This window comes from Danio rerio, chromosome 10 (genome assembly GCF_052040795.2).
Source record: "Danio rerio strain M-AB ecotype USA chromosome 10, GRCz13ab, whole genome shotgun sequence".
Classification (NCBI taxonomy): domain Eukaryota; kingdom Metazoa; phylum Chordata; class Actinopteri; order Cypriniformes; family Danionidae; genus Danio; species Danio rerio.
Genome location: NC_141030.1, coordinates 1,999,415 through 2,015,114, shown reverse-complemented (window position 1 = coordinate 2,015,114; position 15,700 = coordinate 1,999,415). Strand labels below are relative to the sequence as shown.

At 38.1% G+C, this 15,700-nt stretch overlaps 1 protein-coding gene across 3 annotated transcripts in view; it reads left to right on the top strand.

Moving 5' to 3' along the window:
* epb41l4a (erythrocyte membrane protein band 4.1 like 4A) overlaps positions 1–15,700 on the top strand; it is an 88,854-nt gene that overhangs the window by 31,017 nt on the left and 42,137 nt on the right. For all 3 annotated transcript variants that reach the window (XR_015500236.1, NM_131223.2, XM_087268836.1), the window contains 2 exon segments: positions 5,726–5,830; positions 14,874–14,925. Coding sequence is in view for 2 of the 3 variants with exons in the window: in NM_131223.2 (NP_571298.2) it covers positions 5,726–5,830; positions 14,874–14,925 (157 nt within the window). In the remaining variant the exon portion in view is untranslated.

The following is a 15,700-nucleotide window of genomic DNA, read 5'->3' as shown; positions in this document are numbered from 1 at the left end:
AGACAAACAGTCAAAAACACAACAGACACTAAAACAGCTGATGGAGTATACACTAACCTGCGCATTATTCAGACACTAGATGGAGACAAACAGTCAAAAACAGCTGATGGAGTATACACTAACCTGCGCATTATTCAGACACTAGATGGAGACAAACAGTCAAAAACACAACAGACACAAAAACTGCTGATGGAGTATACACTAACCTGCTCATTATTCAGACACTAGATGGAGACAAACAGTCAAAAACACAACAGAAACTAAAACAGCTGATGGAGTATACACTAACCTGCGCATTATTCAGACACTAGATGGAGACAAACAGTCAAAAACACAACAGACACTAAAACAGCTGATGGAGTATACACTAACCTGCGCATTATTCAGACACTAGATGGAGACAAACAGTCAAAAACACAACAGACACTAAAACAGCTGATGGAGTATACACTAACCTGTGCATTATTCAGACACTAGATGGAGACAAACAGTCAAAAACACAACAGACACTAAAACAGCTGATGGAGTATACACTAACCTGCGCATTATTCAGACACTAGATGGAGACAAACAGTCAAAAACACAACAGACACTAAAACAGCTGATGGAGTATACACTAACCTGCGCATTATTCAGACACTAGATGGAGACAAACAATCAAAAACACAATAGACACTAATACAGCTGATGGAGTATACACTAACCTGCGCATTATTCAGACACTAGATGGAGACAAAGAGTCAAAAACACAACAGAAACAAAAACAGCTGATGGAGTATACACTAACCTGCGCATTATTCAGACACTAGATGGAGACAAACAGTCAAAAACACAACAGACACAAAAACAGCTGATGGAGTATACACTAACCTGCGCATTATTCAGACACTAGATGGAGACAAACAGTCAAAAACAGCTGATGGAGTATACACTAACCTGCGCATTATTCAGACACTAGATGGAGACAAACAGTCAAAAACACAACAGACACAAAAACTGCTGATGGAGTATACACTAACCTGCTCATTATTCAGACACTAGATGGAGACAAACAGTCAAAAACACAACAGAAACTAAAACAGCTGATGGAGTATACACTAACCTGCGCATTATTCAGACACTAGATGGAGACAAACAGTCAAAAACACAACAGACACTAAAACAGCTGATGGAGTATACACTAACCTGCGCATTATTCAGACACTAGATGGAGACAAAGAGTCAAAAACACAACAGAAACAAAAACAGCTGATGGAGTATACACTAACCTGCGCATTATTCAGACACTAGATGGAGACAAACAGTCAAAAACACAACAGACACAAAAACAGCTGATGGAGTATACACTAACCTGCGCATTATTCAGACACTAGATGGAGACAAACAGTCAAAAACACAACAGACACAAAAACAGCTGATGGAGTATACACTAACCTGCGCATTATTCAGACACTAGATGGCGGCTGGCATTTTTACACACAGTTGATTGTGATTGCTGCCAGCTGTGTACGCTGACGCCGCCAAATTTAAACATTTTAAATAGCCACGTAAGAGTTAAAATGTGCTGCACACGTATGTGGACACTCAAGCCCTAGAAGGTTATTTCATCATTAGTTCATAATAAAGTAATGTTAGTTTACATATTAACACATCATTATTCATGTACTGTTATTGTAAAGCAGGGGTGTCAAACTCAATTCCTGGAGGGCCGAAGCCCTGCACAGTTTAGTTCCAACCCTGCTCCAACACACTTACCTGTAGGTTTCAAACAAGCCTGAAGGACTCAATTAGTTTGATCAGGTGTGTTTAATTAGGGTTGGAACTAAACTGTGCAGAGCTGCGGCCCTTTTGGAACTGAGTTTGACACCTGTGTTGTACAGTGTTACTGAAAATTGAATATAAAATGCTCTAAATGTAGCACTTCCAGAAGAATTCTGCTGTCGCCAATAGGAAAAGATCCTCCACATTCCTGCCATATCTGCCTTCCCGTAAGACATTTGCGCTGGTCAGGGTGGGATTGCTAAAATAACAGGAGGGAGAGTGAAATGAATGGAGAGGAAATGTATTGCGAAACGCTGCTTGGCACTGCGGATAAAAACACAACACCCTGTCTAATAACTGTGCTGCGACAGAACTTGAGCCGCCACTAAACTAATATTTAATACCAACGTCTTTTCATTCCCATCGGGTAGAGATGTTGACAACAAACCCACAACAGATGTGGAATTAGGGGGAAAATTAAATCCTTGCGATGGTTTGTAAATCCATACAACAAAAATCTGTTGCTTATATACTGCTTCTAGTGATCTGATGCATTGTGTTGGCTTGTCACTGACATGGTATTGTGAAATCACTTCTGTTTTAATCTGAAAATCAGATATTTATTTAGTGTTTTATCCATTCATTTCAGTTATTTAGTGTGTTCTGGACTTAAAAGGAACTTTTTTATAATCACACTTGATAATAAGAAACACTTTGATTGACATTCTCTCTTTGTACGTGTCATCAGAGGGGGAAAGCCCCGCCCACTAGTGACCATCTCTCCCTCATTAGCATAAGACGTTACGTCTTGTTTTTGAATCTGCCACTATGCTGACACACAGACATCTGTAGCTCCGCCCTCTTCTGAAAAAGAGCACAATCTCATTTGCATTTAAAGCGACAGTCACTAAAACAGCACAATTAGGATCATCAAAGCCTAAAAGGGTCAGATTCAGAAAGTTAGAAAACATGTTGATGTAATAATATACCTCATTCTCACGTTCTAGACTTGTTTATCTATATAGTTTCCGCGCAGTATTGAAAATGATTTTGAATATTGATATTTTTTCTTGGTATCATATTGAAGTTAATTAATTAATTCAAGAGTTCACTCTTAGCTGATGATTGATTATAAAGCTTGTTTGGCATGCTGCTCCGAGAGAGAGACCTGAGCTCATAAGATCTTCGAGCCCAGGGCTCATCTTGCAGGGCGAGAGGGGAGTTTGAGCTCAGGTAGATCTCAAGAACTCCCCCGCTCTATCTATCTATCTATCTATCTATCTATCTATCTATCTATCTATCTATCTATCTATCTATCTATCTATCTATCTATCTATCTATCTATCTATCTATCTATCTATCCATCCATCCATCCATCCATCCATCCATCCATCCATTCATCCATCCTTCTATCCTTCTATCTATCTATCTATCTATCTATCTATCTATCTATCTATCTATCTATCTATCTATCCATCCATCCATCCATCCATCCATCCATCCATCCATCCTTCTATCCATCTATCCATCTATCTATCTATCTATCTATCTATCTATCTATCTATCTATCTATCTATCTATCTATCTATCTATCTGTCTGTCTGTCTGTCTGTCTGTCTGTCTGTCTGTCTGTCTGTCTGTCTGTCTGTCTGTCTGTCTACCTACCTACCTACCTATCTGCCCTGCCTGCCTGTCCGTCTGTCTGTCTGTCTGTCCATAAAACATATGCTGGAATAGTTGGCGGTTCATTCCACTGTGGCGACCATTGAAATAGCGACTGGAAGCCGAAGGAAAATTAATGAATGAATATTGACTAGAACATAAACTTAGCAAGAAAAGCATTTTTTGCTATACATGTGTGTGTGTGTGGGGGGGGGGGGGGGGGGGGTTGGGGGTGTATAGTGTTTCAGAAGTGAAGTTTATTGTGTTTCGCCCTGCAGCGTGTGTAACAGGAGCGATTATGACATACGCTACACAAACACTCAATACACTCAAAAGCCTTTTTGTGTCACGCACGCACACACACACACACACACACACACACACACACACACACAAACACAAACACACACACCAATGTCTTTGTGTGTTTAATGTGTGCCTTCTTAAACACTCCCATATACACACACACACACACACACACGGTCACACGCACACATGCACACAAATGTACGGACGCACACATACACATACACACACAAACACATGCACATACACACAGTAATGCACACACATGCACAAACACACACACACACACATACATAAACACACACATACACACACTCACAGACAGACACACACTGAATATACTCCAAAGTCTTTGTGTGTGTGTCTGTCATGTGAGCTGATGCGTGTGTGAAGCGAGCTGACGTGTGTGTGTCATAGGTGTGATCTGCAGTTGCTCAACAGCAGCAGAGATGCCTCATAAACCCTGATTTATTAGCGCAGTGCAGCTTTTACTGCTGTATCCTACATGACTTTACTAGCACTCGTGGCTCACTGATGCTTCACAACACACACGAATTACAGCATACAGAGTGTGTGTGTTTTCTTTTTGGCTTAGTCCCTTTGTTAATCAGGGGTCGCCACAGCGGATGCCCTTCCAGCTGCAACCCGTCACTGAGAAACATCAGTTCACACTCATTCACACTCATACCAATTTAGTTCATCAATTCCCCTATAGCGCATGTGTTTGGACTGTGGGGGAAAACCGGAGCACCCGGATGAAACTCACGCCAACACGGGGAGAACATGCAAACTCCACACAGAAATGCCAACTGACCCAGCTGAGGCTCGAACCAGCGACCTTCTTGCTGTGAGGCGATTGTGCTACCCACTGCGCCACCGCGCTGACCTGTTTATTTATTAATTTATTCATTAATACTTAATAGTCTATTTAATTCTTTATTTATTTGTTGTTTGGCTTTTGTTGTTAATATTAATACTACTACTACAAATTTTTTTGATTTACTACATTTATAATAATAATAATAAGGCAGCACCGTGGCGCAGTGGGTAGCACAATCACCTCACAGCAAAAAAGGTCGCTGGTTCGAGGTTGGCATTTCCCCAGCTGGCTCAGTTGGCATTTCTGTGTGGAGTTTGCATGTTCTCACCGTGTTGGCGTGGGTTTCCTCCGGGTGCTCCCAGAAAATAATCTTTAATCAAAAACGAAAACAAGGTTATTTATTTTACCCCATTGGCAGATTATTTTGCCTAATTAACTTAATTTAGACTCATTAATTTTGAAAACAAGACAATATTTCTTGCTTGTCCAGAAAATGCTTTTTGATATAAGAATTTTTAGATATTCAGACTAAAAACAAGACAAAAACCTAAAGTAAAGAAAATAAATAAATAAATATTCATTCATTCATTTTCTTGTCGGCTTAGTCCCTTTATTAATCCGGGGGCGCCACAGCAGAATGAACCGCCAACTTATTCAGCAAGTTTTTACACAGCGGATGCCCTTCCAGCCGCAACCCGTCTCTGGGAAACATCCACACATACACACACACTCATACACTCATACACTACGGACAATTTAGCCTACCCAATTCACCTGTATTGCATGTGTTTGGACTGTGGGGGAAACCGGAGCACCCGGAGGAAACCCACGCTAACACGGGGAGAACATGCAAACTCCACACAGAAACGTCAACTGAGCCAAGTATCGAACCAGCGACCTTCTTGCTGTGACGCGAACGTGCTACCCACTGCACCACTGCGTCGCCCAATAAATAAATAAAGATATAATTTTTGTTTAGAGTAATATAAACAATATAAACATTATATATATATAATATAATACAAATTAATTAATGTTTTTTTGTGTTTTATGTACAGTATGTATGTGTATGGAAAGGGAAGGGAAAATTATTGTTTTCTTTCTCAAATATTTCCCAAATGATGTTTCACAGAGCAATGAAATGTCATCTAATGCACATTTCACCTGTTTCCACAGAAATCCACCAGGGGATGTGTAGTGATGGACTATGTGTTCAGTCATGTGAACCTCGCAGAAACGGAGTATTTTGGGCTTCGCTATTGCGACCGCAGCCATCAGACGGTGAGGTTTACAGTAATTACACACACACACACATATATATATATATATATATATATATATATATATATATATATATATATAACGTATACGCACACTCACCGGCCACTTTATTAGGTACACCTGTCCAACTTCTGGTTAATTCAACCGAGCATCAGAATGGGGAAGAAAGGTTGTTGATGCCAGACGGGCTGGTTTGAGTATTTCAGAAACTGCTGATCCACTGGGATTTTTACGCACAACCATCTGTACGTGCCAAAGGTCAAAGAAGAATGGCCAGACTAGGTCCAGCTGACAGAAAGGGAACAGTAACTCAAATAAGCACTCGATACAACCAAGGTGATGCAACCAGTTGAGCATCATGTCAACGCCACAGCCTACCTGAGTATTGCTGCTGACCATGTCCATCCCTTTATGAGCACAGTGTCTCCATCTGATGGCTACTTCCAGCAGGATAACACACCATGTCACAAAGCCTGAATCATCTCAGACAGGTTTCTTGAACATGACAATGAGTTCACTGTACTCAAATGGCCTCCACAGTCACCAGAGCTCAATCCAAAAGGGGATCCAACTCGGTACTAGTAAGGTGTACCTAATAAAGTGGCCGGTGAAAGTATATACACAGTACAAGGCTCGACATTTATTTTTGCTTGCTAGCAGTTTTCCGAAAGCCACTCAGCATTTTCTCTAGCCACAATTTTGTTGTAAGGAAAATACGTTTATCATGCTTGGACTTCAGTTTGGCATGCTAATTTATTCACTTTAAGTAATTTTACTTACATTTTTGTTTGATTTATTATCATTTTTTAGTAATTTTACTTGATTTAGGTCATTTAAAACCCCTCTGACCAACCAAATGATAAAATGCATAGTATGCCAATCGTTTTTTCTGCGCTATCCCTTAAAAACACTACCATTGTTCTACAGAGCAGCTTGAACATTCTGTCAAATATCTCCTTGAAGTCATACAGCTTTTTTTTAATGACATTCGTTAGCTATGAGTTCAGTTCGGGGTGAAGCATCCCTCGAAGAGAGTTTGCTAAACCATTAACTGGTCAAAAGGTCACCGGGGTCATGTCTGATGTAAAGCATGGTTAGGTTTACCCAGAGGCCAAATGTGTAAAGGTAAAGCGTGGTGTTGTGAAAGAACGCAACAGTCATTATTAGCTCGTGAGCCGGTCCGGTGAGAGAGGTGTTTCACCACGATGCCTTGCGGGCCCTGTCCCACGCGCCTGGATTTATTACCAGGAATGCACTGGGCGAAAAGCACAGCGTAACTCACATTTACACAAATCTGTCAGCTGGATGAGCGGTTATTATCAATAAATAGAGAGCAGAGATCAAATGTGTGGTGTATTCAGGATTGTGTTGTGTTCTGCGGTGAAGGTGTGCTTTATTTGACTCATAGACGCTTCATCTAATTGTAAGGCTGACAGAATTCCTGGCATTTTAACTCGCTGTTAGACACGGAGAATAAAACACCTGTCCTCTCCTGTAGGAGGAAATAAATGTGTGTTTACTTTAAAGTAGTTATTTGTATTTATGGGCTTGTCGGTGCAAAACTTGCCACCTTTATTCTAGATTTTTCTGTGTGGTTGTTGATATTCAGGTTGCTTATAATACACTAAAAATGCTGGTTCCACTGCATTGATTTGTGTTTGGGACAACATGAAGGAATTAGGTTAACTTATTAGTTTCTACTCATTTAAGTGGACTGAACATTAAACAATTAAGCTGCCCCAACGGAATCTCCGAAATTGTTTTGTTTCAGCTCATTCTAAATGAGTAGATTGAACAAACACATTTTTTAGTGCATATGACAACTTTTTTTTTTTTAAATATTAAATTATTTATTAGCATTTTTTATTTAGCTTTAATAGATAACATTATGTTTATCTGTTTTTGTATTAGTCAGTTATTTTTAGCCAAGGCAACAAATCTAAATTCTAATTTAGGTTTTCTAAAAAAAAAAAATAATAATAATAATATTTTAGTCAATATTTTCGGTGTATAATATATGACAAATATTGAATTTTTTATAATAGTCAATATTTTCGGTGTATAATAAATGACAAATATTAAATTTTTTAAATTTAGCTTTAATAGACAACATTATTAATTTTATCAAATTTTAATTTTATTTAATTTTATAATTATATTTCATTTAATTTAATTTTAGCCAAGGCCAAAAAAAACTTTTTAATTATTTAAAAAAAAAAATATATATATATATATATATATATATATATATATATATATATATATATATATATATATATATATATATATATTTTTTTTTTTTTATAATTAAAAAGTTTTTTTTAATTAAATAAAATAAATTTTTTTTTTTTAAATTAAAAAGTCTTTTATTAAATAAAATATTTTTTTTTTTAGCTTTAATAGATAACAATATGTTTATACTTTATTTTTTTTTTATATTATTAAATTTTTTTGCCAAGGCAACAAATATAAATTCTAATTTAGGTATATAATTTTTTTTTTTACTTTTAGTAAACAATAGCAATACTGTTTCTTTGCAAAACTTGCCACTAGTATTGCTTTGGTGTATAATACATGACAAATATTTTCATGTTTTTATTTAGCTTCAATAGACAACATTGTTTATTTTATTTTTCATTTTTGTGTAAACCCTCTATTTAAATTAAACAGTTTATAAGTTAATGACTGAAACTTTGGTAGACAGAGTGAAAATTTTAAGTCTGATCACCTTGTAAAACATCATTATGTACCAAAGTCACGTAATTGTGCGGTAAAAGCCCTGTTTTTAGTCATAAATAAAGCCGTTTTGAGCTCTGCAGTTCAGTGAAACTCAGCAGCTGCTGTAATGTGATTATTAGATGACTCTCAGCAACTCAATTAGCGTTCTCTAATTCAATAACACACAGCATTAATCCGCTTTCCGTCTACACAAACACCTTCACTCTTTTCCTATTGTGCGCACATGTGTTTGTCTTTGGCTTTGTCTGTCTATGTAAATGTGGTTCAGTGAGAGTTCCTTGTGTTTGTCGGAAAGTCAGGCTTGCATGCTGAAGTATTTCAGGCATGCTCATTTGCATTTCCATTAAATAGCGTTTATGTTTTACTTGCAAGGCGACACCAGATAGCATTCCCTCCTGACCTGACAGAAATATCACCTGACAAGAGCATTAAAGATTATGTAAAAATCACTTTTATAAGGGGCTTAAACACAGTTGTGTTGTATCAGTGTGTGAATATAAGCAGCATTTAATGGTAACAAAAAAATATTAGTTCTATTTGTTTATAATCAGACTTGATGCAGAAACACTTTGATTGACATTTTCCCTTTGTACGTGTCATCAGAGGGGGAAAGCCCCGCCCACTAGTGACCGTCTCTCCCTCATTAGCAACACTTTTAACAAAACTCATTAGCTATATTAAACAAACTAAACTTAATATCAGCAGAAAGGCAATGTACAAGTTTTAACTAAACGACTCACAGCACACTCTCCTGAACCTAATGTAATAATACAAATGTTAATCTGAGGGTTGTAAATGTATATCGCATGATGTACTTGCTTTAAGCCTCTCTCCTAGGTGTTATTTAAGAGTAGGGCTGGGCAATAAAATCAGTATCAGTATTTATTTATCGAACACCATTGTCAATATCAGTGAAAAAAAGATTTGGTATGTAGTTTAGGTATGAAGGCTGTAGTTTTATTAGGATTTGGCTGCTGAGCGCGCCTATAACAGGGTCCCTGCGGGGTCTTTAAAAGTAAAAAATGTACAAATCGAAATTTAAGGCTTTAAAAATTCGCTGTTCTAGGTCTTAAATATTTTTGCACAGGTCTTATTTTTGCTATGTCCACTTAACGCTACATCTAATGCTCATTTAAAAGAAAATGTGTTGTTGCTAGGTTTTTGGGGTGTTGTAGTTCTTTATACAACAGTTCTGTCTGGTTCTCAAATCTGATTGGCTGATAGCCGTGCGATATTCTGCAATATCAGAACTCCTACAGCCTCTTTACCCTTTGTGTATTACTCCGCCCATATACAGCCAGCAAAAAGCAGACACTACAGATCTAAAGCTTAAAAGACGCACGCTCAACTGTCAGCTTATGATTTGAATCCAACGCGGAAGAAAGTAGTTCCTCATACAAAAGGGTTTTTGAAACTCTCTGTGTTTGATTTTGTTTTTATATACACAATTATGCCGTCAAACTGTTGTATAAACGCAATATCACACGAGTAGCAGTGCAATATGGCTGTATATTGGCACTGGTGGGGACACTAAGGCACTCGGCCTGCTGCCAATGCTCGCCTCCCACCAGTGCTGATATACAGCCATATCGCACTGCTACTCGTGTGATATTGCTCATTTATTTCACTTGTCAAATTGTAATTTGCGGTATTACAACTACAAAAAGGTCAACTTGCAATAGCCAATCAGCTTTCTGTCATTAAACTCACCGCCGAATGTGATGTGTTTGCAGAAGTTCGCTTTGAGTGCGCGCGACATGATTTCGGCTGGCAGTGTTTGCTGTTATTTCACTGACAAATATCGTAAGCCCCTCCCTTTTCTGGACTATTCAGATGTGTTCAAATTTCTACTGATGCTGGGGAGGAAATTATTGATGAATAAATGGGGCGGGACAGAACCCCCTCTTGTCAATGACTGGATAATTCTGATTAAAGAAACCATAGTCATGGAAAAAATTTGACATATATTAAAGGGAAAATCCACGTCATTTCAGAAGCTGTGGGAAACTCCTTTGACCTGTCTTGGCATTGATTATAAGTCTGCTATGTTTCCTTAATTGTACACATCACAATATTGTAATATTGTTTTGAGTTAGACCACACTGCTGTTTTAATTTTTTTTATTATTTATTTTTAAATTAATAATTATATATATTTTTTATATCTTATAATTTTTATTTATTTATTTATCTATTTTTCTTTTTATTCTTTCTTTTCTCCCTGAAAATATCGTATACTGTTCATGTTCTACTCAGTACTGTGTATCAGCTAATTTTAAAAAGTTATATAAAAAAAAATTATTAAAAATAAAGGAGTCTGGCAAAGCAGTGGCGCAGTAGGTAGTGCTGTCGCCTCACAGCAAGAAGGTCGCTAGGTCGCTGGTTCGAACCTCGGCTCAGTTGGCGTTTCTGTGTGGAGTTTGCATGTTCTCCCTGCATTCGCGTGGGTTTCCTCCGAGTGCTCCGGTTTCCCCCACAGTTCAAAGACAAGCGGTACAGGTGAATTGGGTAGGCTAAATTGTCCGTAGTGTATGAGTGTGTGTGTGTGTGAATGTGTGTGTGTGTGTGGATGTTTCCCAGAGATGGGTTGCGGCTGGAAGGGCATCCGCTGCGCAAAAACTTGCTGGATAAGTTGGTGGTTCATTCCGCTGTGGAGACCCCGGATTAATAAAGGGACTAAGCCGACAAGAAAATGAATGAATGTATAAATGGAAGTCAATGGTTACAGGTTTTCAATTTTCTTCAAAATATCTTTTTTTATCTGATGAACACAAATACAAGATATTTTGAAAAATGCTGGAAACGTGTAACCATTGACTTCAATCACATTTGTTTTCCCTACTATGAAAGTTAATGGTTACAGGTTTTCAACTTTCTTCAAAATATCTTTTTTTTTTTATTTGATAAGCACAAAAATAAGATATTTAGAAAAATGATGAAAACCTTCATTCATCCATTTTCTTGTCAGCTTTATTAATCCGGGGTCACCACAGCGGAATGAACCGCCAATGTGTATAAGTGTGTGCGTGTGAATGTGGATGTTTCCCAGAGATGGGTTGCGACTGGAAGGGCATCCGCTGCGTAAAAACTTGCTGAATAAGTTGGTGGTTCATTCCGCTGTGGAGACCCCGGATTAATAAAGGGACTGGGCCGACAAGAAAATGAATGAATAAATTAATGGAAGTCAATGGTTACAGGTTTTCAATTTTTCAATTTTCTTTTTTTATCTGATGAACACAAATAAAAGATATTTTGAAAAGTGCTGGAAACGTGTAACCATTGATTTCCATCGCATTTGTTTTCCCTACTATGAAAGTTAATGGTTACAGGTTTTCAACTTTCTTCAAAATATCTTTTTTTTTTTATTTGATAAGCACAAAAATAAGATATTTAGAAAAATGATGAAAACCTTCATTCATCCATTTTCTTGTCAGCTTTATTAATCCGGGGTCACCACAGCGGAATGAACCGCCAATGTGTATAAGTGTGTGCGTGTGAATGTGGATGTTTCCCAGAGATGGGTTGTGACTGGAAGGGCATCCGCTGCGTAAAAACTTGCTGGATAAGTTGGCGGTTCATTCCGCTGTGGCGACCCCGGGTTAATAAAGGGACTAAGCCGACAAGAAAATGAATGAATGAATGAATAAAGGAGTCTAATTATTATAGGCTTATAGTTCCAGATATTGCGGAGTGATCTGTGAAATAATGAATGGGCTGGAGGAGTGCATGAAATAATGATAAATGTAGGGAAGGATTGATGTTAAAGTGGTCCTCCTAAAAGCAGGGATCAGTGCAGCGTGGTCTGAATAATGACAGAAGACGAGTTGTGCTCCAGACGACAGGCTCTGACCTGCTCAAAGCTCATGTTTTATTGATGGAGGCCACACTCATTTTTAACGAGCCCGCTTTTAATGGGCCTCTTATTATGGCAGCGCTTGCATGACTGAACATCTCAGCTGCTCAACGCTTTCAGGACGAGCTTCAGAATTAAAGGGGTCATGTGGGAAAATTATTATGTATTTATGAAACTTCCTGACTTCAGGAAGCCGGCAGATGGAATTTCATGTGAAGCACTCTGGACAAAAAATGAGCCTCTCTTTTATTGTGTGATCTCACATTATAAAATACTATAGTCATTTATTGTCAATACTACACTACCAGAGAAAAGTCTTGTGGGGGATCCCAGTTGTAAGAGCAACACATAAAAGCGTGACTTCTGGTTGATCATTTGGAAAAGTGGAAGATTTTCCTGATGGATCATCTGCTGATCTGCATCCCAATCATCACTAATCCTGCAGAAGACCTACTGGAACCCACATGGACCCAAGATTCTCATAGAAATCAGTCAAGTTTGGTGAAGGAGAAATCATGGTTTGGGGTTACATTCAGTATGGGGGCGTGCGAGAGATCTGCATCAACAGCCTGAGGTATCAAGACATCTGTGCTGCCCATTACATTACAAACCACAGGAGAGAGACAATTCTCCAGCAGGATAGCGCTCCTTCTCATACTTCAGCCTCCACATTAAAGCTCCTGAAAGCAGAGAAGGTCAAGCTGCTCCAGGATTGGCCAGCCCAGTCACCAGACATGAACATTATTGAGCATGTCTGGGGTAAGATGATGGAGGAAGATGAACACAAAGACTCTTGATGAACTCTGGGAGTCCTGCAGGAAGGCTTTCTTTGGTATTCCAGATGACTTTATTAATCAGTGATTTGAGTCATGTCAGAGATGTATGGATGCAGTCCTCCAAGCTCATGATGGAGTCAGACACAATATTCATTCTGTCTCCACTGCAGCAGGACTTTATATTCTATACTGGACATTATTTCTGTTCAGCGATGAGACTTTAGTCTGAGCAGAGTCAGACCTTACTGCCCTAATGAAATCAATCAAGATCAAGACATGATCAGATTTTATTGTGGTCAAATAAGCAAAATCTAGAGGCCTTTACCTTTCATATAAGCCACTTCTGATACCAAATGATCAATTGGAAGTCAACTTATTAAGTTGTTTCTAAAACTTGGATAGGCAACAAGACTTTTGTCAGGTAGTGTATAGTGTTTTTGAACCATACTATAGCAAAGAATTAGCGTTAATGTATTATGATGATTCTACAGTTGCTATGGTAACACATCTATAGTAGAATATGCAAATGACCCAATACTGTACTGTAACTATAGTGTATATAATACAACCATAAATCAGAAAAAGTTGTGACAGTATGAAAAACGTTAATAAGAAAGAAAGTAGTGCTAAAAGTAGTGTAAAAACGTGCTGGATAAGTTGGCGATTCATTCCACTGTGGTGACTCTGGATTAATATATATATATATTAGTTATTTATTGTTGTTATTTTATTTTTTTTAATAAACACGTATTCCAATTTTGGTTTTTACAACACATATTAAAATGTTGAACCAGTAAAGCATTTAGCGCTTTGTAATGTTGCCATTCCTGTTAACAAATCTTCTAGATGACGTTTAGATTTACTAGACGTTTAGATACTGAAGACACCAAGTGATGAAGTGTTTCAGCTGTAATTTTCTCCCATTCTTCCTGCAAACAAGTCTTAAGGTGGGCAACAGTACAGGGTCTTCGGTATTGCAATTTGCACTTCAAGATGTGCCACACATTCTCTATTAAAGACAGATCGGGACTGCAGACAGGCCAGTCAAGTACCTGTATACTCATCCTCCGCACTAAGGACTTTGTAATGTGTGTGCAGAATGTGGTTTTGCATTGTCTTGTTGAATTATGCATGGGTGTCCCCCTCCAAAATTTGAGTTTCTGTTGCCTTTCTATCAGCTGGAACCAGTCTGGCCATTCTCCTCTGACCTCTGGCATCATCAAGGCATTTGTGCCCACAGAACTGCCGCTCTCTGGAGATTTCCTCTTTGTCGGAGCATTCTCTGTAAACCCTAGAGATGGTTGTGCTTGAAAATCCCAGTAGATCAGCAGTTTCTGAAATACTCAGAGCAGCCCGTCTTGCACCAACAACCACGCCACGTTCAAAGTCACTTAAATCCCCTTTCCTCCCCATTCTGATGCTCACTTTGAACAGCAGCAGATCGTCTTGACCATGTCTACATGCCTAAATGCCTTGAGTTGCTGCCATGTGATTGGCTCATTAGAAATGTGTGTTAACGTGAAGTTGGACAGGTGTACCTAATAAAGTGGCCAGTGAGTCTAGCTAGCCCTTAGACTAACACCTAAAAAATTAATTTTAATTTCACAGTACCTTTAATGCATAGTTACTATGTTTACTCTATGTTGATCTGATCAAATCTCTTCTTATGTTTACAGTTTTGGCTGGATCCCTCAAAAACCCTTGCTGAGCATAAAGATCTGATAGCAAGTAAGTATGCACCACCTCAGCATCTTCAGAAATCTTCAGAGATGCTCTTTAATTCATCGCGCATCATGGGATGAAACATATTGACCTCATGATTGCAGCAGAGATTAAAAATGGATCCGCGCCGCACGAGGCCCAGCCGTAATGATTCTTCAAAGGCCTCCCGATAAAACTCATATCGCCTTTCAAATGATAATTTGCAAGCAATTATGTGGTTAAGCCAATCTAAATAAGTAGTAATGAATAAAATTAGCTTTGCGTGTTTAGCTGCACAGCAAGCGAAGCATTTGCATCTCTACTGAAATGCGAATGTAGGTCAGATTTTACAAAGCGTCTGATTAACGCCTTTGGGAAATTTATATGCATGATTTTTTTTGTGTGTGGATGCTTTTTTATAGTTGTAATTAACCATATATATATATATATATATATATATATATATATATATATATATATATATATATATATATATATATATATATATATATACAGTTAAAGACAGAATTATAGGGGATATGCCGAAGCATGCTATTGGGACTTTTAATTTGCCAGTAACCTGGGTTAAGCGCTTTCGGCGAACTGTATGCCAATGCAAAAACCAGCGCGTTTAAGGTCTGTTTTCTATAAAAATCAGCGATCTCCACTGGCTGAGTGATATCTGATATAAAGTGGGTCTCAGATTGTACAAGAAGCACTGCATTACATTACATTCACCCCGCCATGTCTTTATAATATGAGCATTTATTTTATCCCAGTATATTCAATGGAGCTTCTGCGC